General features: G+C 33.4%; 2 protein-coding genes across 6 annotated transcripts in view; one reads left to right on the plus strand and one right to left on the minus strand.

Moving 5' to 3' along the window:
* The first annotated feature begins 6,931 nt into the window (after positions 1 to 6,931).
* Taf11 (TATA-box binding protein associated factor 11) lies at positions 6,932 to 10,027 on the plus strand. Its single transcript, XM_089635975.1, has 5 exons — positions 6,932 to 7,258; positions 7,342 to 7,446; positions 7,677 to 7,947; positions 8,326 to 8,510; positions 8,913 to 10,027. The coding sequence occupies exons 1-5, from the start codon at positions 7,147 to 7,149 to the stop codon at positions 9,044 to 9,046; spliced, it is 807 nt and encodes a 268-aa protein (XP_089492101.1). The 5' UTR covers positions 6,932 to 7,146; the 3' UTR covers positions 9,047 to 10,027.
* A 240-nt stretch (positions 10,028 to 10,267) lies between these two features.
* The window catches only part of LOC149426195 (uncharacterized), a 45,023-nt gene continuing 28,867 nt past the window's right edge, over positions 10,268 to 26,423 (minus strand). For 2 of the 5 annotated variants that reach the window (XM_089642167.1, XM_089641958.1), the window contains exons 4-10: positions 25,675 to 25,824; positions 24,736 to 24,872; positions 20,660 to 20,871; positions 20,312 to 20,412; positions 17,423 to 17,525; positions 15,600 to 17,180; positions 10,269 to 14,123 (exon numbers count right to left, since the gene is read on the minus strand). In XM_089642167.1, coding sequence (XP_089498293.1) covers positions 13,658 to 14,123; positions 15,600 to 17,180; positions 17,423 to 17,525; positions 20,312 to 20,412; positions 20,660 to 20,871; positions 24,736 to 24,872; positions 25,675 to 25,824 — 2,750 coding nt within the window. In that variant the 3' untranslated portion in view covers positions 10,269 to 13,657. Of the gene's footprint in view, positions 14,124 to 15,599; positions 17,181 to 17,422; positions 17,526 to 20,311; positions 20,413 to 20,659; positions 20,872 to 24,735; positions 24,873 to 25,674; positions 25,825 to 26,423 lie in introns of all 5 variants that reach the window. The other 3 variants (XM_089642067.1, XM_089642123.1, XM_089642018.1) reach the window with 3 other exon arrangements.

The following is a 26,423-nucleotide window of genomic DNA, read 5'->3' on the forward strand; positions in this document are numbered from 1 at the left end:
CCTTTTCCAACTTTTTGTTAATATACGTTGGGAGGTGAAAGAGCTGTGAGGAGTACCAGCAGATCAATATCCTGACCAACGATTATGACTACATCATGTTGAGATGACAACGAATTTGCTGTGTTCACTATGAGAACGTCAGCATCCTCTTCAGCTTGTACTGTCGTTATGTGGGATCGTGCAAATGAGGTTCTGAGTAGGGATCTCATTTCCCAGAAACTTTTCCTGTGGCACTTGTGGGTGCATGCTTTCAGAAAACAAAACTTCAGCAGAAGTTGTAACTCTGGCACGCCGTGCTCTTTCCACCCCTTTAGTGCTTTTCTTTTCCATAGAATCTGGGTATCCATCGAATACCACTACTGCATTGGATCCATAATGATTTTGTACATACCTGACATATTGCTCGAAAATTACTGAAAAAGGTTGAGCACAACTCCATACAACTTTGTGCAGTAAATATCCTCCATCAATTACGTGTATTTTACTGCTTCCCAGTTCTGTATTATTTGATAGAGGGTTGAATGATGGATAAAATATAGACTTCGTTCCTTTGCGCATGCCTTCCTCTGAGAAAAGAGACAATGGTACAGGAGAGAGTTCATATTGAATAGCATTAATGGATCTATTGCCATAGTCACACCCTGATTTTTGACACTGCTGGTCACCGCCGCAAGAGAAACTATCGCATCATTACGTTTTAAATTTAGGTTTCCAAAGTTCTGGTTGATAACTTTAGACATAGCTAATTTCCCCATCTTTTCAGCCATGTGACAAGTGACTTTGCTATCCCCGATTGTGCCACTGCTAATAGACATAATCACGTTTGTTTTAGGAAATGGTTCATGGCAAGCAAATCAATCAATGAGAGTTTGGAACGTCTCGATCATCCCTCTTAATTCTTGTAGGCCTTATCTCTACATGTTGCTCTGACGTTCCTGATTCAATCCCACAGAATGACTCGATACCCCCACAAATGTTATGCAGATAAACGATTCAAGCAGTCCAACGAAGGATGGAACAGTCTGTGATAGGAACCGGAGGGGAGGAATAGAAGGGTGGGGGGGGTAGCCCCCCCATACCGAAGGGCCCTCTAGTAAATTTATAGATGTATGTATTTAAAAATGCAAACAAAAATCTAATAACGTGATAATAAACCGTGATAGATTTTCTGTGCGTACCTACCTAGATTTGTTTATTCTTTATATCGGTAAAAAAAACTATATAAATATAAAAACTGCACAGCTTTTTTGAAATTTTATGTTCTACATAATTGGTATCAATAAAATTTTCATGAAATTCCACTGGAAACGAGGAATTTATAAAAAACCAAACCTAGTCGCGCAAAAAACTTGTTTTTTCAAAAATATACGCACCTTTAAGACTTTCTACCTCGGTACCTATTAGAGATAGAAGAAATTTGTTTTGTCAAAAGTTGTAGGTTATTTTATGTTCTATTGTACTTGTTAAGATACTTTAGCCGAAATTTGCATTGGAAATGAGATATTTGGGAAAAACTAGATTTTTGCCCAATTTTGGTCAGTTTTTTCAAAATGGCGGCGCGAGCACAGGTGTGCCAAGGTCGGAAATTCAGATTTTACACCAGGGGATCAGTTTATATAACATATAAAAAAATTGGGACTACCGGAATTACTTCGATCGCGACCCCCTTTTTGGCGCTAATTGCACTGGCCTATATGTCTTCCTCCACAACGTATAAATGTTATTTATTATATCGATAAACTTATTCATGTTATTGATTATGTCATGTGTTATCCTGTATTATCTTATTGTTTTGGTGAAATTAAAGATTTTTAAACATATGTAACCATGAGTTCATGAGGCTGAAAAATGTCGGAATTTTTCGTCGTACTGTCGGACAATCATGTTTTGGAAATTTTCTTCAGTGTTTTTGCAAATTTCTTGTCATTTTGGGTTTCTTCTTCTCAGATTAACAAGTTTCATCTTAAGGAAATGCACTGTAAAAGTTTATTTTCTTAGTCAGATGAACCTTGCCTTTGGAAAACATTTCGACATTTTTCTGCTTCAAGAACATTTTTATTTTTATAATAGTTTTTTTGGGCTAGTGAATGAATAGAGTAGGCTGAGAACAATTATGTTGTCTATGTTCGCATCTTTTTTTAAATGGCCTTGAGTTTCCTCTACCTTGTCTACTGCTCTGCTCCGCACGGTAGGTACTGCTTGTATATCTGTGGTTAAGTACTGTATAATTCTGTTGGATACAAAAAGCCGGAAGATATCGATCTAGAGAGTGGTATATTTATGACTTGGCCGTTGTATGCCTTGGCCGGTCAACCCGATTATCGTCGGTTTTCGTACACATCAAAGGTGGTTTATTTATGCATCAAAGGATCTTGGTGCCAACCAGCCGCCAGCGTTCACACGTTAAACGTAATAATTAAACGTGCTGTTACCTCAGCTGCGATAATTTCCACATTCTCTCTCAGTATCGCCCTGGTATAAGACCACCATTCAGAATTGAAACGTTGATTGAAATGCCGTATTTGGTGACCAGATATGAATGTGACCAGGGACTCCCCAACCAATCTCCTTCCCAAAAAAATCTAATAAGCACTAATATGTTGACATGAGTATCTCTGCAAGTGGTCAAAAAAAGAATCGACTAGTGAAGAAACTCTTATCAAAAATCATAGATAAAAAAAAATCCATAATGTCCACAGTGGCAACGCCAGACTGCGTGTTAAATTAATAATAATTAATACTTCATGCTCTGATAGGATAGAAAGGTGTCTTCAGACATGATGCCTAAAAGAGGGGACAGATTTATTTTATTTTATGGAAAGGGAAAGGGTAAAATATGGCACTATGATGTATGATATACCTACTAACCAGCTTATTTCAGTGATACATCTTTGCCCCTTGAATTTATGTACCGCGCAACTATATCATCTCAGAATGTTCCAAATACGTTACTTACCAGAAATTGAAAACACATTTGATTACTAATTAAAATATAATAACTAGTAGTTCTGTGAACAGTAGACCTCGCCTCTAAAAAGTATGTTTCTAATTTTCTCTTATTTAATAAATCAAAATCAAAATTTCCTCTGAAATCATTAGATTTGTAAGTAGTAAGTACTTAAATACCTACATACTTGATTATGAACCACATAATTTATGTATCATTTTTAAATTTCAAATAAGGAATTACACAATTTGTTCACAGAAAAGTCACTTTCTCAATAATACTTTTTTCAAACTTTCTTCAGGTAGGAAGCGGCAGGAACAGGGGGGTATAACTCCGAGAAAAAAGTGGGTCAGAAAAAAAAGACACGGTAATCTCTATGGGTGACTTGTGACGTATATTTTCCACAAACCAATACGAACTTCATGCATGTTTATAGGCCGCTGTCATTGGCCGATTTTAGGCTAGCCAATGGGTTGGCTCCGAATGAGAATTATATTGTCTATGGTTACGCCTTTTTTATAGTTTCTATCCTAGTCGATGGTGAGTATGTGTAGTAGTGACGTATATTTTTCAGTTACTGACTTTTATCTATGGCAAACATTAGGACCCATGTGCTCAGTACTAAAAACCCGAAGATATTGATCTAGTGAGTGGTTCATTTATGGGCAGGAAGGTCCCATAGTAATGAAAAAATGCGAATAAGTCCAAATAAACTAATCTTTTACTGAACCAATAAAACGCCCACCATCTTGAAATAGAATGTAGGTAGAAACAAATGTAAAATGGTTGAATTAACCTTCCAGCGGGCGCGCTGTCGTAAAATTTTCGACAAACGCGCCTTATCGCTTCCTCCACTCTTGCGACTTAGTTGTAAGCATCGAGCTTCGAGCTATGCTAGAGTCAAATCAAATGTCAAACATTTACTGCAAGATATGAATGCTTTCCTCAAAGTGAATTACGGTAGGGCAGTTGAACCGATAACAGAAGAAAAAAACGGAAGCTTTCCAAAATGCGGTGTTTGTCGGTTATGTGCACTGGATAAGAAAAGATCCTCAGCATCAATGAAGTGTTGCCGTTGCCAGTCCTTTACATGCAAGAACCATTCTTCAGTTGAGGTGGTTTGTAACAATTGTAAGGATGAGAATATTGATTCTGACTAAATAGGTCGATAAAATATTTTGTTTTGAAATATTAACATGTTTAGAGTGTTGCTTCGTTTTTTTAAGAAAGTCAAATATTTTTTTTTAAGTACTGCCTATTATGATTTTTCATATCCTTAAAGAAATTCCCTAACGTTTGTATAAAGAAAACACCACTTACATGGAGAAAACTTGATGACGTAAAATTTACGACAAGCGCCCGCCTAAGGGAAATTTCTTAACGAGCCGACCCATGAGGTAGAGGTGTAAGTTCTGTCAGAATCCGCTGACCAATCACAGGGCGTTTATTCTCTTACGGTTTTAATAATTTATTAATAAATATTAAATTATTATAATAAAACTTCTATACAATTATAATAAAACTTTTTAATTGAACATTTAAAATCAGCGTTTGTTTATATTTGTATATCAATATGCATATGTTTTTTAAGCCATAATATTTTTCACTCAACTTCCATAAAAATTAATTTTCTCTGCATCCTTATCTTCAATGCTGAAATTAACTACATAAACAAAAATGTAAATGTTCGTTTGTTCAAATTCTTAAATATCCAAAAGTTCTTCAACGATTGCTTTGAAATTTTGACACAACGTTGCATTCGAATACGCATGTGTTTTTGTGTACCTATATTATATAGATATCACCTGTGATGGTTAAAAACATGCTTTTTTGAAAAACAGCGCCATCTATTGGACGTAAAAACAAACATGCGCTATTGTTTCTCTATCTGCACAGACAGACTGAGCCACAGCAATGCGTGGTGAGGTACAGCTAGTACAATATAAAAATTATATTCTTGGTTTGTCAAATAAAAAATAGATACATAATACAGAAACTATGTTAACGTTGCTGGAATATAATTTTAATGAAACATTAGGGTTGTGTAAAAATTAGGTAAAAGGTAAAAAAAATTAAAACTTTAAAATTATTTAAAGTCAAAAACATTTAAGTCTCAGGTTAAAACAGTAACAGTAATACTTAGTAAATACAAACATTGAATAACCACGGAAAAAAGCTATACAAGACAAATGCTTACATATTATGTTAAAAAAAGTACATATTACATAAAAATGTCATTTTAAAAATAAGCGTAAGCAGCTTTTGCTCTTACAATAAGATTGATTTAATCTTTGGAACGCCAAAATCCCACGACTTAATATTTCCATACCATATAGAGGGTAAAAATCCCACAGAATGTATTATTGTCAGATTACCAATTGGATAAGCCGGCGCTCAATGGATACATTTTTTTTTGTATCCGGAGGGTTCTTTTAGCGCTTGAGAAGTTAAAGCTTTTTTTAGAGCAGAACAGAATAAAAGATTTATAAATCTATAAAAATACTGGTTACAAGATAGGATACTGAATTATGAGATGAAAATGAGTGAAATGAAATAATGGATTCTCTGTCTGTCATCATTGCTTACCGCTTCCGAGATAAGAATTAATGATATTCTGTAATAAAACCTATTTGGTTGGTGAAATTGAATGATTATTTGTGTTATTTAACTTATCTTAGATGATTTTGATAATATGTTGGTACCTATGCCAATTGCTTTAATAGAATGCAGTGTGGTGATATATAATTAAAAAAATCATGAAAAACCAGAATATAGGTACACTTGGACTTGACTAAGAAAAAGGGGATGCACAAATAAATAATCTTAAATCTAAGGTCATCCTAAAGGAAGGTAAATGCAAGTACAACATTTGCAATTAAAAACAAATCAGTAGCATATAAATTATTTTCATATTTCAGTAGACGACACACCGAATAAACATCAAGTCCTTGAGTTCATAGTAATATCATCCTGTCGAATAGTCCTGTAAAGTTCCAAGTGGCGTCATTTCCTCTGGTAATCTGAAGGAGAACGAATGATTGATTCAGTCTTTTTTCTTTATATCTCCAAGTTCTGTGATAGCTTCTTCGTATTCTTGCCTCAGAATTTTATATTTTTCCTGTTCCATTTTCTGTAATTCCATAAGTTCTTCAATTTGTTCATTAAGAGCATTCACAACATCATCCTGAGTTTTCTTTTCAATGGTTATCAAGTTTTCGTGGTCCCGTACAGTCTTGCAGGCCAGATCCTTGGCGTGTTCAGCCTCTTTAATAATAGCTTCTGACTTGTTGATGAGAGTGGCTTGTGTGTCGATCATGATTATTAGACGACTCAAAACAAATGAAAGGTATATTGCGAAAAATGTTATATAAAAATTTCGCTGGGCTCTGAACAATCTGATGGAGCCTTTCATTTCAGAAGCATAACTGACACTATCCGCAGCGGTATTGGAATATTTTCTCATGTCTCTAACTGCGTCAACTAAAAACAGTATGAGAGTTGCGAGGTAGATGTAGAAATACATCGCGGAATATTTTGTCACTCTCGAAATCGCCCCGGAATTGAATATTCGTTGCCATTTTCGTGGATTTATAATGGGTAGTACGAATAAAAGAACTAAACCGATTTCTAAATAAAGAAAACCGGCGATAAAATTCCACTGGAAACTCATCTTGAACTTCAATGAAACGCAAACTGAATATGGTGCTTGCAAAGGTAAATAAGATTGTTTAAAAATAAAACCAGTAGTAAAAGTACACGTCAGTTAGAAAAATCTATAAATAATTATAGAGTTCCTTTGCACTAAAGAAATTATCAACCTGTCAAACTTGTTATGGAAATGGATCTGTCAATTTCCGAAAATGATAGACAATAATATTAATATTTTTTTCAGAATGTTCCTCTGTTTTCCATGTACGAAACTTTTATTTCGGGTGGTTTATTTATGGAGTGGTATATCTATGGTGCTCTCTATGGAATTGTCTCTTGGCTGGTTTATTTATTTCTTGATAGTTGATTTGATTTATGTTTGTGTCCTCGCTGTCATATTCTTTTCTGTCAAAATAATAATATATTTTTGTGAATTAAAGTTACACACATTCCATATAAATAAGTGTTTTATGGTATTCATCCAACTGATGGCTACATTTAGCCTGAATCAGCTCGTTTTACATTATAATTTATAGATCTAACCAGTAAAAATGGATAATGTTTTGGAGAAGTATGATCCCGCTGTGGATAAATTTGAAATAATTGAAGGAAAAATAGAAGATTCGTTTTCGGATACTTACGACGAAGATAATAGATACAGAGGTAATAACAAGGCGGTTTATTTAACAGATTTTTTTTACATAAACATTGCAGAAATAATTCAAAATTAATACTTCTCTTCCCAGATGAAGACTTGGCTCGTGATTTGCAGCATAGCGATTCTAATGACGAATCTCAAGATGTTCCATTAGAGATTGAAGAAGATTTATTAAGGGATAATGACGACCAAGGTATTTATTTATATTTCATTTGTCAACAATTTTACCTTATGTTTTTCCTTTTTACCATCATAGATTTACCAGAAAATAAATTATTAGCATTAATCCCACAATTTTAACATTTTTATATAATTTCAATACTGGGAAAGCGCAGTACAATAAACAGAATACCAATTTTAAAGAAGTGCTGTTATTATTCATGTTATCATTAATTTGTCAAATACTTATTTCAAATTCATCAGACAGTAAACCAAATGAGTCGATACAAGATCTGGACATGTCGGAGAAGAGTGAAGAAGTGGAGAAGTCTATGAACATGAGCGACACGTATATGGACAATGATAATGATGATTACAAGGACTCGTCTCAATATGAACAAGAAGAGCAAGACATGAATTTTGAAGAAAACTTCGATGAAATTCAGAAACCCTCAGAGGATAATTTCATAAGTGACCGTGAAAGGGAAAAAAAGAGTAAAAAAGAGATTGAAGAAGAGGAAAGAGAAAAGATGCAGTAAGTTAAATAATTTTGTTTCAAATCTTGTCTTAATGGGATTGGGAACTTCAGTGATTCTAGACTTATCCAACAATAATTATTTATCATTGCTGTTTACGTGTTGCATAGCTCTAATGAAAGGTGAAGAAATAAGATAAGATCCCCTTTTCCTTTGTTTTAAACAAAGCTGTAGTTTTCACTAACCGGATATGGAAAACAATGCATTTTAATAGTTATTTTATTAACTCGATTGTTCACTTGACGGCCATTGTTATTGATGTGAAAGTTTTAAGGTTAGTTAGTTTATGTAAAATAGGTTCTTTGGTTGGGTTTAATTAAAAAATAGCCTGAAAAACCGTGTCCCACTTTTCTGTACATTTACCTAATTTTTTTCAGAGTTCTCGTTTCAAATTTTACCGAGGAACAGCTGGACCGCTACGAGATGTACCGACGGGCCGCATTCCCCAAGGCTTCAGTGAAGAGGCTCATGCAAACCATCACCGGTTGCTCTGTGGGACAGAATGTTGTCATCGCCATGTCGGGCATCGCCAAGGTCTTTGTTGGGGAGGTGGTTGAAGAAGGTGACTTTGGTCTTATTTTTAAATATTGTGGCAAGACTCAGCTCTCTCTTTTGAGTCTGTGATCATTCGTACATCATGTGGGAGTTTATTCCAGGCTTTATGTCCTGACATTCCAAAAGCATGCTCACCAAACTTGTATCTGATGATAGTTATGATAAAAAATAGGTCATTAATTCTGTCTTAAAAGCCTAAATGAAATTTATTTATTCACAAAGAAAAGGCTTTTAAGTATTTAGGATTTTTATGGCCATGGCGTTTTTTTTTATTTCCTTCTTTTTGAGTCAATATTTAATATAAGTTAAGCTTTGCAGTGTCCACTTTTATGATAAAGTTTATTTTACCTTACATCTTACACCCTACGTAATGCCATTGGAAATTGCAAATTAGGATATTTGGTTATAGCTTTGGATGTACTGGAGCAATCAGGAGAATCTGGTCCCCTCCAGCCCAAGCACTTGAGGGAAGCGGTGAGGAGACTGCGGAACCGTCACGTGATTCCATCCAGCAAGGCCCACAGGAGTTTCTTCAACTTATAGTTAGTTACTGCAAGTTACAAACAAAACTCCATCTCCTGAGAAATGTGATCTGCCGTTTTACATAAATTCTACGCAGAGCATTTTTAAAATAGAGACTGATTACAGTTCTGCAGTGTCACAAAATTAATGTTGCGGATTTTATCATTAAGACACGGTTTAAAACTGGTTTTAAAGTTAGCGAAGTATAATTTAAAAAAAAAATCAATATAAAATGCTTCTTCTTGTGGTGGCCTCATCTATCGGAGGTTGGTATCATCAGCGCAATCTTCACCCCGCAGACTCTACACAACAACTCTGAGGAACTGCAAAAATGCTTCCGTTTAGTAATAACAATTGTTTGTAAAATTGAATAATTTTTTTTCATAAAATCGAAGCTTCTTACTTTGTCTTCTTCTTCATATGGTTTGAGAAGTGGTGATAGACATGAGCAGTGCGCATAGCACAGACGTTAATGTCGCAGATTCTCAGTCAAGGAGAAACAGATGACTTTTATGACTACCGATGGTACGATTGAACCATGGCAGTTTCCATAATGAGGCATTATTTTATGTTGTTCTACATCTTCTGGATTAAATAATATTTGTTCTCAATTTGATCAATATTTTTTAAAATAATTTACAGATAGACTGATCTGATAAATCACACAATAGAATAATTTATTATGTAAATATTATATGTGGTAATAAATAAATGTGCTCGTAGTCAAATATCAATATTCTTTTGGATTAGTTTTAAACAAGATACTAGCAAGTGATTGATTATTCAAGAGAATTTGTTATTTTAATTTGTTTGCATTCAAAGTTTGAATATATCGAAAATTATATTTTTAGCTGTTCTTAGTCTGTCCGTGCAGATCGAGAAACATTAGCGCATGTTTCTTTTATGTCCAACAGATGATGCTGTTTTTAAAAAAAAGCATATTTTTACCTGTCACAGGTGACATCTATATAATATAGGTACATGTATAATAACACACATATTTGAATGTAACATTGTGACAAAATTTCAAAGCAATCGGTGAAGAATTTCGGAGATTTAAGATTTTAAACAAACAAACATACACATTTTTATTTATATAGATAGATGATAAAATTTTAAAGCGTATTTTATCACCTTTCAAAAGCAGTTTTTATTTTTCAGATAAGTTCAGAAATAATCCACCTATTTTGTTTTTGTTGCAAAACGAAAATATATTATCTTCTGTCAAAATATGGCTGAGGCCTGAAGAATTAGGAAAAAAAAAATTTATTACACTTTGGCCCAGGTAAAAAGTATGTTCACATTTTCGTTAAATGAAGGGTTTGTGTAACCTATCCTTTATCCACTCGAGTGATGGGTTGTACATTTATACACTTACCATATTATTTCATTAATATCATTCCTCAAAATATTATTATGGAAACATATGAACTGCTTACTGCGGTTTAAAGAAATTAATTTACCTAGATTTTGTTGTTGGTGTGAAATTTGTTTAACCAACTAAAACACTCCAGTCTCACAACATACCCCAATTGGGGATGCCATAGTCTCACTCATAGTCAGGACTCTTGTGTTGATTTTCCCATGACAAGGGATTTATCAAAATATTATTATAACCTAACGGCAAATTGGCTATGCACATATCTACCTATGCCTACGAGCCCAATACAACTTTAAAACAAATTATTTTTTAAAAGTAGATATTACTTTATTTGATTTTTTTCTAAAATATCTTAAATAATCACAATATTTTATATACATTTATTCCAAACACGAGGCCCCGAAGACAATATTTCCCTCTGGGCTTGTGTCATCTTTGGTGATGCTGTGTGGAGGGTCTTGAAGTTGTGTTATTTCAATTCAGTTGCGCTAAACTATACTTCCGCGTTAACTAAAAACGCAGTGTCTTCCTTGAGAAGACAACAGTCTCAAGGAAGACACTGTGTTTTTATTTACTACGGTAGTGTAATAAGCTTTAATAAATAATACTATAGTGCCGTTTTTGTGCAAAATCACCTCAAGGGCGCTGTGCAAATGTATGACCTATGTTATTACTAACTATACAGGGTGTAACGGCACGTACCCGACAAACTTTAACCAGCCATTCCTTAGCACATTTGGAGTAAAAGATGTTATGGGCACTTTGTAATCACTGCGTTGGTAAAACCGATTTGTAATTCTTATCCTTATTCTGAGTACCTGCTTTCAATTGAAATTTATTCGCACATTTAACGGAGTCCACTCCGTTTATGAGTAAACTCGTTAATTTAAAGAGGAAAATACATTTGATTATTTTTAATATCGATATTTGTATCTCACAATAACAACTACCAAAATCTGATAATGGCAGCATTAATTTGGCAGATGGTCAAACCCATATACGTGTTTGCGTTTGTGTGAGTGCTTTGTGTTCGTTGCCGAGCTGTTCTATATGAACAGTTTTTTGATTCATCAGGATTGTTTTTAAAACTACACCTAAGCGCCCCTGAGGTGATAACTCACAAAAGCGGCGCTATAAAAATTGTCCAATATTATTATTATCTTTGTACCTACAAATTAGTGGAAATAAAGTTAAGTGTGTCAAGCTGAACGTTACATTCTGGTAATTCTGTAAGGCTTTTAACATAAGCAATAAAATTCATAAATCACAGTCCGCGACGTTGAAAATAACTAAATTTGTAAAAAAATGTACGTAGTAGGATAGCCTAGCAAGTAATATTTTATAAAAAAACTTGTATTAAAAAAAAACATTACCGGACAGCAAAGTGGCTATGAAATTTTTTACTCCATGTATGCTCAGGAATCGCCGGTTAAAGTTTGTCGGGTACGTGCCCATACACCCTGTATAATTATATATGGAGATAATATAAAGTACCATACTTACTTGGTAGGTCACTTGAGATTTACACTTAATTAACCTAATTGTTTATTAGCACAATTCAGATACAGGATTTAGGATTAAGTACACAAAGTAATAGTTACAAAAGATTGCATTTCGTATTAATTTATTATAATTTAAGTACAATTAAGGCAAAAGCTTGCAATGTTATAATAGATTTTTTAAATCAGTCTTGTTAAGAACAATGGCCCAATCATTTGTTGGAATGGTAACTAGACTTTTACATTACAAATTAGGTTAGGATGAGATATTTTTAGTTTGTTATTAACGTTTACTATGACACATTTTTAAATATAAATAATCAAAAATAAATACATTCGGCCAACAAGCTGTTCATAAGTAATGTCTTCAACTAAAGAAACTAACTGAATATTCACAAATATTTTTTTATCAAAAATCACATTGATATAATTTAATATGTGGCCAATTTATAAAATGAATATAAAAGTATACAAACATACTACAATTTTTATAACATATATGATTATAAAATTTGTGCAATTATTCATAAATAACATTACAAGCTACAAGGGAGAATCTTGTAATATGTGTATTTATTATTAACATTTTTTAATAAATAAAAACAATAAACCTACTCACAAGCAGACAATGGTACAGTTAAAATAATAATTTTAATCTCCAGAATAATGGTTAGATAAAAAATATACACTCATTTTTTCATTATTGTATTTATAAATAAAAGGGTATTTTAAATTTTTATATTCCTGGAAAAAGGAAGAAAAAAAATTACAATAATGGAGGTAATTTATTTTGCTGCCGAAATTACATTTTCATTTTATTTGTGAATTCGGCGGCATTCTCACCACGCCGGGCGACATTGGTGATGGCCGTCTTACCAGACTTTGGCGTTTTTTTATGTCATAATGATGTTGTAGCCAGTTGGAACCGTTTCGGAGTGTGCCGTTTTCGATAGTTTTGAAATCAATAATTGTGAAAGGAAATATTAAAATTACATATTTTTAGTATGATAATCATAACCAAAAAAATAAACTTTAAATTTTCCACACATTTGGTATTAATGGTTTGTGAAAATACCCCATTCATGAATATGGTAGCACCACAATTTGATAATACCTCTGAAGGCCAAAAAGCTGCTTCATAAAATAATAATAAAGTAAAATGATAATTACGCAATAAAAAACTCAATTTAATTTTAAATTGACAACAACAAAAAAATCTACAAAATAAAAATAAAAATTTATCAGAACCAAAACTTCCTGAAATTTAAGAAAAAAAATTATTAAACAAAAGTTTAACATGGTTAAACTGTTTGTAATATACAATTGAACTTAAATTTTTGCAATCATTATATTATCTATCAGATGATAAAGATTGAAAAGCACCATATGTATTACAAATAATAAAGTTATAATAGTCCTTGGCAGGGCCATCACAAAAACACTGAAAAATTTGCCACAAAGTCATAGTTCCCTGTTAGTATGTTAAGTTAGTGCCGAGTCAATTGATATAAAAAATAATCATCAAAAATAATAACTATTGTTATTGAATAAAATTAATAAACAAAAAAATTGTAACAAATTAAACACATAGAAAGAGAATAATAATTAATTAATATCATGCCAAAAATGCATACAAAACTAAAATCACTTGTGAAAATGGCAAATCAAGAAAACATTATGATGACCTCATTGAACAACAAAAAGTGTTTGTTATAAATATATAAAACTACACAATAAACAAAGCACGGCTGTTCAAACGGCCAGCCGGCGTACGCCACACTCAACGCAAAACTTTGCACTTTCAAAAGGAAATTTGGAGCCGCACTCATGACAGAACTTGGACATTCTGGAACTTGACATGATGCTGGAGGTCCTAGAGATGGGCTGCATCATGGAGGGGAGGGAAGCATCGGACCCACTGGAGCTAAGACGGCTCTCTGTGCGAGACTGGATCATGACTATTTCCTTATTGAAAGGGGAGGTGTAGTCCCTCTGGGGGGAAGTGTAGTCTCTCTGGGGGGAAGTGTAGTCCCTCTGCGGGGACTTGTAGTCCCTCTGGGGGGAAGTGTAGTCTCTCTGGGGGGACCTGCGGGAGGAGGAGCGGTCATCCCTGATGCTGGCAGTGCTGCCCCGGGGAGGGGGGGAGAAGGAGGCCTTGCGCGGCGGAGAGGCCCGGAACCCGTGCACGGTCGAGGCAGATGAGCGGTTCAAACTACTCCTCAAAATAAAGACAATTTATCATTAGTAAACATGGTGTCCCGATTCATGGTGAAAGATTTATATCTTACAAAAATATTGAAAATTAAACTAATCTGGTTAGTGTATTTATCAGTTAATACAAAGTTTTATAACACTGGTCGAAGTTGCAGTGTTAACGTCTTGTTTTAACACATTGTAATCGGATCACGTATTAATACGTTTTTAGCAAATTAATGCTAGAGAGCGGATCACGTATTTATACGTTTTTGATAGATTGTTAGTGGAGCGCGGGTCACGTTAAAATACGGGTTCCAATATACTTGAGTTTTCGCTATATAGCGTCTGTAGGGTTGTAGCCATGCAGGTAAAAACCTTTTGAGAACAATAGATGGGGTGTACGGTGGGTACCGAGGTAGTGTTATTCATCACAAAAATAGTCGAAGATAACGGTACATATAACGGTCTACATGCAACACTAAGACGAAGAATAATATTTTTTTTTAGTTTATTTCACTACTCTTTGGTGGTCAGACGTTGCTAAAAGCTAAATATCGAGTACATAGATATTATATATATATATATTACGTACATATTTACATTTTATTTTAGTGTTTAAAAGTTAAAATACTTTTGATAAATTTTCGATGAAACAGACATTTTTACCACGATTGTGATTGAAAGTTTGTTATTTTTTTTAGTTAGTTTTATTATTATATTGTGTTTTATCTCATAAGAAAAATGTCTCACCACAATGAAGATAGTGACCAAGAAATATACGCCGACAATTTATCCGACATATCCTGTGAAAGTGATTTTGATAGTGATGATAGCGATCTAGTTGATGATGAAGATATTATTCCACTGCCTACATATGCCGACATGCGCAAACATGTAATAGCCAAAATTGAAAGCAAGGGAAAGAAGAAATTTGTTCAAAGGCAATGTCAGTCTGTTCGCAAGGTGCGTAGTAGTGAAACATGCTTCATATGCAAATTTTGTGAAGTTCCCCTACACAGGGGCAAATGTTTTGAAAGATATCACACCCTAAAACAATACTAATTTTTATTTTACATTTAGAAATAATTTTTGTGTATAATTTGTAAAATAAAGGATGTTATATAAAAAAAATATTATTTTTTTCAAAACTTTCCTACTTTATGTGAAATTCTGCACTAGTTTAACGATAAAGAATACATTTCTAAATATAATAAAATAAAATGAAATGAAATAAAATAAATAATTTGCAAAAAGAATTATTGAAATCAAACAAACATTTTTGAAGTTATCGCATTTTTTCTAGAGGTCTACGTTAGCGCGAAATTACGCGAAAAATCACCCGTTACCAGCACTAGTACGCGGCCGAAAACTGCCCGATCACAATGTGTTAAATCACTCTCAAGTCTTGAAAATACAAATATGACTCCTGCCATATGTACGTAAATGGGAAATATTATGTTATCTTGCATAGTTTGTGAATTACAATAAGAATACTAACCTTCCGTAAGCAGAGTCGCCAATAGACTTGGAACCGTAGCTACTGTAATTGTCCGGGGATGTTTCTCTACTTTCGTTGCCAGTGACATCAAAGTGCGAGTTAGCAACACTAATTGTATCGATGCTGGAAACATTCTTTGTCTTTTTGTAAATTGAGACCTCATCAAATTTGTAATCTTTCACTGATTTGTTATTCCTTTCATTCTTTGACTTTTCATCCATGTACTGAGAATGGGCGGGCATTTTAGTATCACACAGCCTGTCGATGTCTTTCATCGATCGAATGATGTCATCCTCTAATTGAGATTCTTCTTCTTTGTATTGACTGATTATTTTGCTGACTGAGAGTTTTTTGTCTTTGGATTCATGCAATGAATTGGATTTTTTCATGTACATGGGGTAGACGGGATCCGGGAGGGGATTGTTGTTTGCGGAGCTAAAATTTAAAGATATAGACTTATTATAGGGTACCTGCTTTTGTTGGAGGGGGGTACTATTTGCATTTATGGAATTTTGAGCACTATTTCTCTTATTCTTCAAATCCAAACCATCTAAAGAATCTTTAATGGGACGTGACTTTGAGTTGGTTTTTGGAAATGAATTAATATGCATGGGAGACGAATCGTCATCCAAAGATGACATTAATTCCTCCAGATCATTATAAAGAGCATCTTCATCTTGCGGAGACATCTGTGAGCTCATACTTTGCTCTAACGAGATCATTATTTTATCATACTGGGCACTAAGGTCATCGATAGTTGGCGTAGTAGATTCATCGGGATCTGAATTAGAATGGTTAGAGCGCTGGAAAGAATTTGTATAAGTCTGAGACAATTTCTTGTTGGAGACCTGACACAATTGTTTGGGCGGATTGTTACTAACTAGGGACTCTGTGCTACTGAGCAAAGCAGGATTGTCTAGTAACTTTTGTACGCTCGGGGGAATCTTGTCGTTGATTAGTTTTGGATCAATAAAAGTTTCTTGAGAATTGGACAAGTTATTTTTTATTGCATTATTATTTGATAAAACCTTTGAATTTTCCATTTTGTTTTTTGGTGCACTAATTTTTCCAACAGGTTCTAATTTAATAATTCTATGTTTTTCCGTACGATTTGGAAACCTAGAGGGTACGTCAGACAATCTGTCGGGTGATCTGCTGTATTTGTTTTCTACCTTGGCATTACAACTTTTGATTTTGGGAGAAGAATTATTGGATTTGATTTGTGAATCATTATTATTTGAGTAATTGTGATTTTGTAAAGTTTTGGAAGAATATGTTGTGCTGGGCAATGTTGTGTTTGATTTTGCTGGGATAAATTTTCCAGTATTATTATATTTGTTGGAAGGGCTTCGTAATGATCGCGTTCTTTGAAAATTTGGGCTTTGACTTGTGTTGTTATTAACAACATTTTCATCCCTTGACTTCCTAGGGGTTTGTTGGACGGGATGGGTTGTGACAGGGGATAACTCTTTTTTATATTCTATGGGACTAATGTCCAGTTTGTGTAAATTTGTGGATGATGACATTAGGTCCATCATTTGACGCTTGGCTGATAGGAACGGGTCATAACTATCGTCAAACCTGAAAAGTGTTTGTAATTTTTTGATTAGATACATAGATATACATATAAATATTTAAGATTTGATATCTACCATACACATAATAAATTTTCACAATGTCAGTTATTTGCAGATTGTAATTGTCATGTTTTAATTTGATATGAACTGCAGTAAATTATTCTCCATTGATTTATAAAATTGTACAAAGGAATAATTAGATTTAAGGTTATTGACAATAGTGACATGTTATATAAATGAACAAACTTGGATTTGTTGAAGCTGCGAGAGAAGGTGTTGACGACGTCATCAGCCCCGCCGCGAGAAGTCTTCTTTATGATGGGCAAGTGCTGTAAATCGCCACTGCCATCTACCAATATTATGTCAATCAATTAGTGCATCATATGTGCATTTACATTACATTCCAGATGGAATCGTCTCTTATATAATTTAAACTCAACGCAGAATGAGATCCAAGAATCAATTTCTCAAATGAGAGTAGAAAGAAACCTAACAATCAATTATGTACTTTAACAGGGTGTCCACAGAAAATGTTTCAAAATTCCCTGATATTCCAGTAGTTATTTTTCCCTGTTATATTTTATTTATTTATATATACACGGTGTCCGGAAACTCGTAGTACAAGCGGGAAATTGGTGAATCTACATCACATTTGGAGTCGATTTTGTAGTATAATTTTTTTTGATTTGAGCTTTCGTTTTCAAGTAAATAGAGTCAAAAGTTGATTTTTTTTTTATCATATTCTTATAAATTATTACTGAAGATCAAAGTAACCAACTAATTAAAACTATTTAAAAGTAAAACAAATAAAGAAACCCGGATTTAAAGCATTATTTTGAAATCACCCTTCATTTAATCCGGTGTAATCATAAAATATTTCTGCTCTGCAGGGTTAAAACATCTGTTGTTCTAAAATTCATACCTATCTCTGACATATTCGCAAAATATAGCTTTCTCTAGTATTCTGGGTTCAACTAACATATGAAGGAAAGAGACGCACGATAAGCAGATGTCACATTTCTGTTAAATCGTAAGTAGGTAGGTCAGTTTTGGTTTACGGGTCGCCGCACGTGGCCGTATTCATGTGATTGTTTACATTGCATTTTGCTTTAACCTTTTAAATGCCAGTAGGTAGAAGTGTAGCTGTGCACAGCAGGCCGTGAATTTTTAATCAAAATAAATCTTTTTTAAATCTTATTTTTATAAATTAAAAACATTACACCTTGAAAGGATATTTAAATGACTTACCAAATTTATTCAATATTCGACGTTTTTGCTTCCCTTCACTTAGATAAACATATGAGGCGTGTTGAAACAAAGACAGCAATTTCCACCATTGGTGTAAAATGAGTTAGATATGGCGATGGATAGAGAATCAAAAATACTATCGACTGCTGCAAAGGTTTCGGAGCATAAACGACAATATTCCATACATTTTTGAATTTTAATATTTAGTTCCACAACAAACATGGCGATTTCCTTCAGGTTACGGAACAAAAACAGCAGTTTTTGTTTGAGCCAATCAGAGACCCAGAAATATGATATTAAAACCGCCACCCCATACAAAGTGTGAACAGCTGGTGTGATACATAAGGTATTGGAAAAATACAAAAAAAAACATTTATTGCATTTTACTCAAAATGAAAAGAAGTGGAGATTGCTGTCTTTGTTTCAACACGCCTCATATTTAAAAAAAAACGGGACATATGTATGATACAGAGGCTCAAAGAAGAGCGAGAAAACTGGCTATTTTTCTATGGCTGGCAGCAGGCCCAGCTGGGCACGGCCAAGAATGCGAGATATCTCGCTCTTGGCACAGAAGCGGTTAAGAAGTTTTATCGTTTATTTAAACATAAAAGCGAATTGTGGTCGAAATTTATTCTGTTTTTATACGCGTTATTATTGTTTTGATAGTGATACTTTAAGATTTATCATCGATGCGTTCGACGTGTTTGAAAACAGTACGTTTTTAATGTTTTGATTTTGAGACTTATCATCGATGCCTTCGACAAGGTAAAAATTAACTCCGACTTGATTCAAATAGTGCGATAATCAATCATCAGACGGACCCAACTGCGCTTGGAAGTTAACGGTGAACATTTAAAATAATTTATGTGACGTGTTTGTGTGTTTGAATTGGAGATCGGAACATCGCTACATATAGTGAGTACCTACCTATGCTAATAATAATTCCTATCCGTTGCGTCGGCGCTCAGATCGAATGACGAAAAAATTTTAACCCTGAAATAGCGGAAAATTATTTTTTTGGTTTTTTTTTTTTTGATGAAAATGCTCAAATCAAAAAACTTTATGTTTATTTGGGTTCCCCATGTGGTGTAGATTCTCCAGTTTCCCGCTTGTACTACGAGTTTCCAGACACCGTGTATATATAAATAAATAAAATATATGTTATATTACATTTATGTATAAATCTGTCTAATTTTGACATAAATTTTTGTCGTTTCATCCGCACAAGAAGATTCAAATAAATTAATATAATTTTTTTAAAAAGCGTTAGTTGAAATTTTTGTCAAAAAAAAAAGTTCTCAGAAGAGAAATTTCACAGAAAAAAATCATAATTCGAACTTTATTTTTGTCTGACCAAGATAATTTGGCAGTGCAATTTGAAAAAATTTGTGAGAAAATATATCATATTATTATTTCGTAAATCTAAATCTGATTTCAATTTACACAGAAATGTTGTTGTTTTTTTTTTTACTTTACTTGGAATATTTGTATTTGACAGCCCAGCGGCAACGTTAATTAATTACTTCGATTACCGTAATAATCAAGGAAATGTGTCGTATCATTACTAAATTACGTTGAATATCTGAATTTGAAGGCCCGGTATCTATGGTAATCGGCTGCGAAAATTCCATTTAGAAGAGAATAAGTCGTCTAATTACGAATTTACCTTGAAACCTACCTGCATTTTAAGGGGCATCTGCAGAACTCAATTTATTTCTTCAAAATTCAGATTTCCAAAAATATTAATACATTTCCCTGATGATTCCCGGTTTGTAAAAATTACTGTTAATTCCCCGTTTTCCAGGTCTGTGTCCACCCAGATTAAATAAAATATTTTTTAATGAGCACTTAATAAATAAATGAATTACATATAAAACTGATTGTTACCTGGTGGAGCTTTACGGTGGTCTCCGACGGAAGAGCGTTCACTGACACCAGAATCCACAGAAGCTGAACGACTGAGGGAATATTTCTCCCGAGTGAGGCCCCTAGAACAAATTTTGAAATAAGTTTTAATCTAAAACATATCACAAATTTTATTTTCAGTGTGATAAATATGTATACATATTCTCATTGAATTTGTTTCTGGACCATTAATAGTGCCTTGTGATTTTAAAAATAATTATAATTAATATCAAAAACAATTATTGTTTGTCAGTAGCTTCAGCACAGTTTGACTCATCAGTCATCACTTCAGTATCTATGAATATGAAGATGAAGTGAACAACATCTCACCTCCGGCTCTTGATAGCGGGCGCCCGGTAGGAGGTGCGCGCGATGAGGCGGGAGCGTGCCACACGCACTCCCTCGGGGCCCGGAGTCTGAGCGCCAGGCGCCACGGCCAGCTTGGTTCGCTCGGCACACCATGCCACGTGGCGGTCCCAGGCGCGCGCCCCAAACGCCCGCCCGCAGTGGGGGCACTTGGCATTCTCGGGGGGAGCATGTAACTGGAATAAAAATTAATTTATTTATTAATTATTTTTCCAATCCTGACAACTTCTGTAAAAGGTTTGGTGTAAATGATATGATATTTAATTTCTGGTAACCCGGGGGTTAATTTTTTTTTTCCTTGTAAGTAATATGCATTTCCCTGGACAATGTCAAAATAATATAACTCAATGTTTGTTTCGACTTTCAGGAAGGGGAAAACGGTAGAGAATATTGGGTTTATACAAAAGGTTTGAGATTGATTCACATTGGTTGGAGGTTATAAATAGTGACATTCATAAATTTATTATATAATATAGATTTTTCATCCCAGACCTAGTTGTTAATATACACCGTGTTCCAAGCTCATGCAGCGCAACTTTATAATGAAAAATTACAATTAAAATGTACGAGTCTGATGATTTTCAGCTAGGAAAAACTTGTCCGGTCTCAAATAAATAAGTGAAACAAAATTAGAAGTTTTTATAATCATAATATAAATTGGTTTAATTGTGTTTTAAATGAAAATATAATAGTACACTCTGTGTTATGGGAATATTAAGCGTTATCTGAACCACAAAAAAAACTTTTATCTAAAGATTGAATAATCAAATCTATACAACACCAAGAATGTTTTTTTTACTTCAAAAAATTATAAATTATTTATAGATACCTATTTCTTAAAACTTTAAAGTGAATTTAATTGCGGCCTCAGCACGGGTAAAGCACCCAACAAGGCCCACATTATCAAACAATGTTTTAAAATATATAAAGTATTGTACCTAGAAAAAAAAAGAAATAAAGATATTGATGTTATTTCAGGTCTGGCTGTTTTCTGTAGAATATATGTTAGTGAATGTAAGCTATGCAATCAACTGTCTGACCTTACTATCTTACTATGTGAAATATGCATTCTGCAGAAAATAGCCAGAGCTACCAAAAACACTAAGGAAGGGTTGTTTGGGAGAAATTGAACAATTCATCAAATTTCAACATTCATTTTCAAGTTCTGTTATTATTTCAGATCTGTCAAGCAACTACCCTATAATGATATAATACCAGAATATGAATAGGACTTTCACAAAACCCGACAATGAACCCGTCCTAAGGACGGGTTGTTTAGGAGAATTTGAACAATTCATCAAATTTTAAAGTTAATTTCCAAGTTCTGTGAAAGATTTTTTCAAGTTCTGTAACTATTTCAGTTCTGTCAAGCTACTAGCCTATAGTGATATAACAACAGAACTTGAATAGGACTTTAACAGAACCCTAAAATAAGGAAGTTGAGTGAAAAATATTTTGACTTATAAAAAATATGTTCATGTAGATCAAAAAATATCGATTCTAAATATATAAATATATTTCTATATTATTATTCTTAGAATTAGTTAAACGTTCTTGAAAAAGCATTCAATAGCAATAGACTGTATACGCTCCACGATTGGTCGAAAGAATTCTGTCGTCACATGTGTCGTGACTTGTACGTACAACGGAACACCTATGGTGCATCTCTTTCTATTACATGAGAGATGGTCGGTTTAGATGAGAGAGGTGTATAGGCCAAAGGTTTATTTGGGTTTGTCAAATATATGTACGTATTTGTTATTATTATTATATGAAATGGATTTCTAAAGATACATATTCGTATAGTGCTTTATAATAATATGTTGTTTATTGCATAACTTAGATGTTTTTATTATTATACATGTCACATAGCATGTGATACACTTCAGGCCGCCGGCCGCTCAGAAAAGTCTCACAGTGAACTGGGCTGTAAACCGTTATTTTACTTTTGGTCTCTACTTTTCTGCGCGGTGGTCCTGAATTCGCGCGGGGAACGTCAACAAGTAGCGACGGCAATACCGTACAAGTATCGTACCGGGCGTGAAAAGCAAATATTCTAACTTAAAATATTAATTTAACTATGAAATCTTAATCAATTTTCTTTTTTTTTTTAATAACATCAATTATAATAGACGGTTAACATTGGTAAAAAAATTACTGGAATTCCTTGTTGAAGAATTAAATTTTTTTCCATACATAATGCTTAAGTGACGTGGTTTTCACAGTTCTAATGACGTCACACTACACCCCGCCTGTTACCGCTCGGATTCCGCTCGTTTTGGCGGGCTTAATAAAATTTAAACTTTGAGAATTAATTTAACTATGAAAACAAACTTTAAAAAAAAAAAAAAAAATACCAGTATTTAAGTTTGAATGCGAACATTGATAAAAAAAAATAAAAAAAATGGACTCAACTTCCTTATTAACGTTAAAATTTGATGAATTGTTCAAATTCGCAGTTAGTTGTTTCATAGAATTTGAACAATTCATCAACTTTCAAAGTTGTGTGAAGGTTCTATTCCAGTTCTGTTATATCATTATTGGCCAGTTGTTTCACATACCTGAAATAAAAATAAAACTTGAATATAACTTTCACAAAACTTGTAAATTAACTTTGAAATTTGATGAATTTTTCAAATTCTGTGAGACAACTGGCCCCAAATTTATGTAATTATAAGTGCCGTGAACGTTAGGTTAAATGTCATTGTTCGAACATTAGGTATTTTGCTGAAATCGACCAGTTGATTCTGGTTTTTTTCTGCTAAATATGTTTTGAGAAATACCCACATTAACCACTCAGAACATTAGAACGTCAAAAGACGTAAATATGATAATAGCGGTCAAGACATTAGAACGTCTTTTCACGTAAACGCGCGAGATTTTACAAAACTCGATTTATTTCCATCACTAGTATACGGATTGCCATGATTTAAAAAACAGAGTATCGATAATGAATAACGCTACGCGTCTGTATTCAACAATATCTATGGAACGTAGAACTGCATTATCTAAGCCGATTGAATCTGTCATCTTGTTCGTTCATAATTTATTGCGATTCTAAATAATTTATTAAAAATATTTTAGTTTGGACGGTTAATATTTTGAGGTGACTAATAGTTTTTAATTATATTTCTTCAATATATAAAGTGTTATTTCTTTATGATACTCAGAAAAAAGTACATTTTTCACGGCTTTGAAATAATGGTTATCGATTCTTACATATTTTTGACGTTTTCATAAAATATATATTTAGAAACGCAAATATTTACTTATAACAACACAATGCGATAGTGGTTTTCATAATCTTTCCAAAACATTTTTTAGAATGAGGCTACGTTTCCCAAGACGTGAGTTATGATACTTTTAGCAAAACTCGTAAATAACACAAAAATTATCACGTTGTGATAGTTCTCAAAGGAACACATAGTATATAAATGTCTTTGTATGAGAGGTATACACATATCATTTGCATGACATGGATATCCAATACTTTGAGCAACTTGATGCTTGAATTATTATTATGTGATAATTTAGCAAAACAATTTGAAAGAAGCTAAACAACAACAGGGTGATTATAAAACACAATCTGACTGTTGCTGACTGAGATATTATGTTATTCTAAACAACATTGGAATTGATATTTGAGATTATTTAACAATGAGCATTGAATCGAATTTCTCATTTTATTAATTAAACTGAGAGATTATTATAAAAGACTAGCCAAAGTAGTTCCCAGCATTGTCTGGGTTTTATTCTGTTGTAAGGGGTGGCTTTTCGAATCTTATCTAGACAGTGACCTTCCTCTTGTTTTGAAGTCAAAATTACAAAATTTCATCAATCTCAGAATAAAACTGTGATGTGTTCCACAAGCCTCCCCCCCCCCCCCCAGCCTCCACAGAGCATACACACTCTTTTATATAAATAGATAGAAGAGAGATGATATACAATATATAAGATAGATTCCCAAGAATTCACTTAAATGCAGTTAACCGGTGAGGTGTATAATAGAAATGTTTAGAAGACTAAAAGCTCTTTCCCACCTTGCTCGATGTTCGAGGGCTCGGCTGTTTTGTTCTGGTTGTCATCTTAGTAGTAGCAGCGAGCGTTTCCTTTTCAACGAATGGGCTGTTCTCTGGTAGCCCAAAATTCTTAGGCAGATATTGCGCTAACTCTGTTCCTGGATAGTAAAAAAAAAGGGCATGAAAATGGGTTACAAATGACTGGTAACTCAGCCTAAAATATATTCATGTTAAAAATAACACAGCAGTATTAAAAAATACACATTTTAAAATGTGACATTGTTGCGAGAAGTGAAAACACATATTTAAAAAAAATGTGAAATTACCAAGTTTCGCAAAACTGCTGAAATAAAATTTGTTTATGATATTTCATCAAAATCTAAATCTAAAGCACATTCTAGGTAAGCAAACGCTGCAAATTTCATTATTTAGCAAAACATCATTTCTTCAACAATAAACATTTTGCGTACACCTGATACCTAATAGTATTGATTTAACATTTTAATATACATCTATATAAATAAAAATGTAAATGTTTGTTTGTTCAAAATCTCGAATCTCCAAAACTTCTTCACTGATTTCTTTGAAATTTTGACACAACATAGAATTCGAATATGCATGTATTTTTATATTCCTATATTATATAGATGTCACCTGTGACAGGTAAAAAAACATGTTTTTTGAGAAAAAAAACGCCAGCTGTTGGATGTAAAAGCAACATGCGCTATTGTTTCTCTATCTGCACAGAAAGACTGAGCCACAGCAATGCGTGGCGGGGTACAGCTAGTTTTAAAATATAAAAGATTCAAATTTATCTAAAAGATAATCAAGTATATTAATTTATGTACTCAAAACAAATAATAGCAAATAAGAAGCCAATTTTTTTGTCTATGAACAGAATAGAGCAGATATGGGGCATAAAAATTATTGTTAATAAAAAAACATTTGAAAAATAGCAACCTTCTCGGCGTTGTCTGGACGAGTCGAATTGCTTTCGTTTCTTGGCTGCTGTTTTCTGGCAGATGACGGTGTGCTTCACCAGGGAGTCAGGCAGGAAGGTGCGGCCGCAGATATCACATGGAAGCAAGTGAAGATCCAGTGGTGAAACTACTAGGATAAAGTTAAAAGTTAATTGTAGGATACAGTGATGAAGAAGGGCACTTATTTAGGAAACATACAGTTATACATGTGAATTAATTTTACATTTTTGAATACAAAATAAACCAGTTAAGTTCCATTTACAATTTATTTTTTTATGGTTACAGAGTACGAAGCAAGTAGATATTAAAAGTTACAGTATTAGGTACATATGAAAATGAAGAGAATAGACAAACTTTAAAGAAAAAATTATTTTGATTTATGTATTGTAAGGTTAATTTGATTTTAAAAGTTTTAAGGGTAAATTAGAAAATATGAATATCTCTTAGAGTAATGTAAGATTTGCAAATACATCCGAGTAAAGAGTTTTGTGAGTATTTCGATTTGAAATGTTGTACATATATAAAATAAGGAATTACATTCGGGGCAAGGAAACACAATCTTTTCTAATGAGCTGGTGAGTCAATAAGGCAGTTCATGATCTTATACAGAAACAGTATTTAAATTTATCTGCCTAATTTAGAATGAAAATTAGAAAGAGTATACTGCATTATCAATCACTTGCAGCCGCCAATTGAGTTAATGATATTGTGTATTTAATCACCAATCAG

Source organism: Hesperophylax consimilis, chromosome 1, assembly GCF_061612785.1.
Source record: "Hesperophylax consimilis isolate HC1 chromosome 1, BYU_Hcon_1.0, whole genome shotgun sequence".
In the NCBI taxonomy this organism is placed as follows: domain Eukaryota; kingdom Metazoa; phylum Arthropoda; class Insecta; order Trichoptera; family Limnephilidae; genus Hesperophylax; species Hesperophylax consimilis.

Bases quoted from the DNA above. Each gene is read 5' to 3' on its own strand.
- Taf11 (XM_089635975.1), top strand. From the start codon at position 7,147: ATGGATAATGTTTTGGAGAAGTATGATCCCGCTGTGGATAAATTTGAA. The intron at 7,259-7,341 runs GTAATAACAAGG...TTCTCTTCCCAG, and splicing joins CGAAGATAATAGATACAGAG to ATGAAGACTTGGCTCGTGAT. The intron at 8,511-8,912 runs GTGACTTTGGTC...ATTTGGTTATAG, and splicing joins TGGGGAGGTGGTTGAAGAAG to CTTTGGATGTACTGGAGCAA.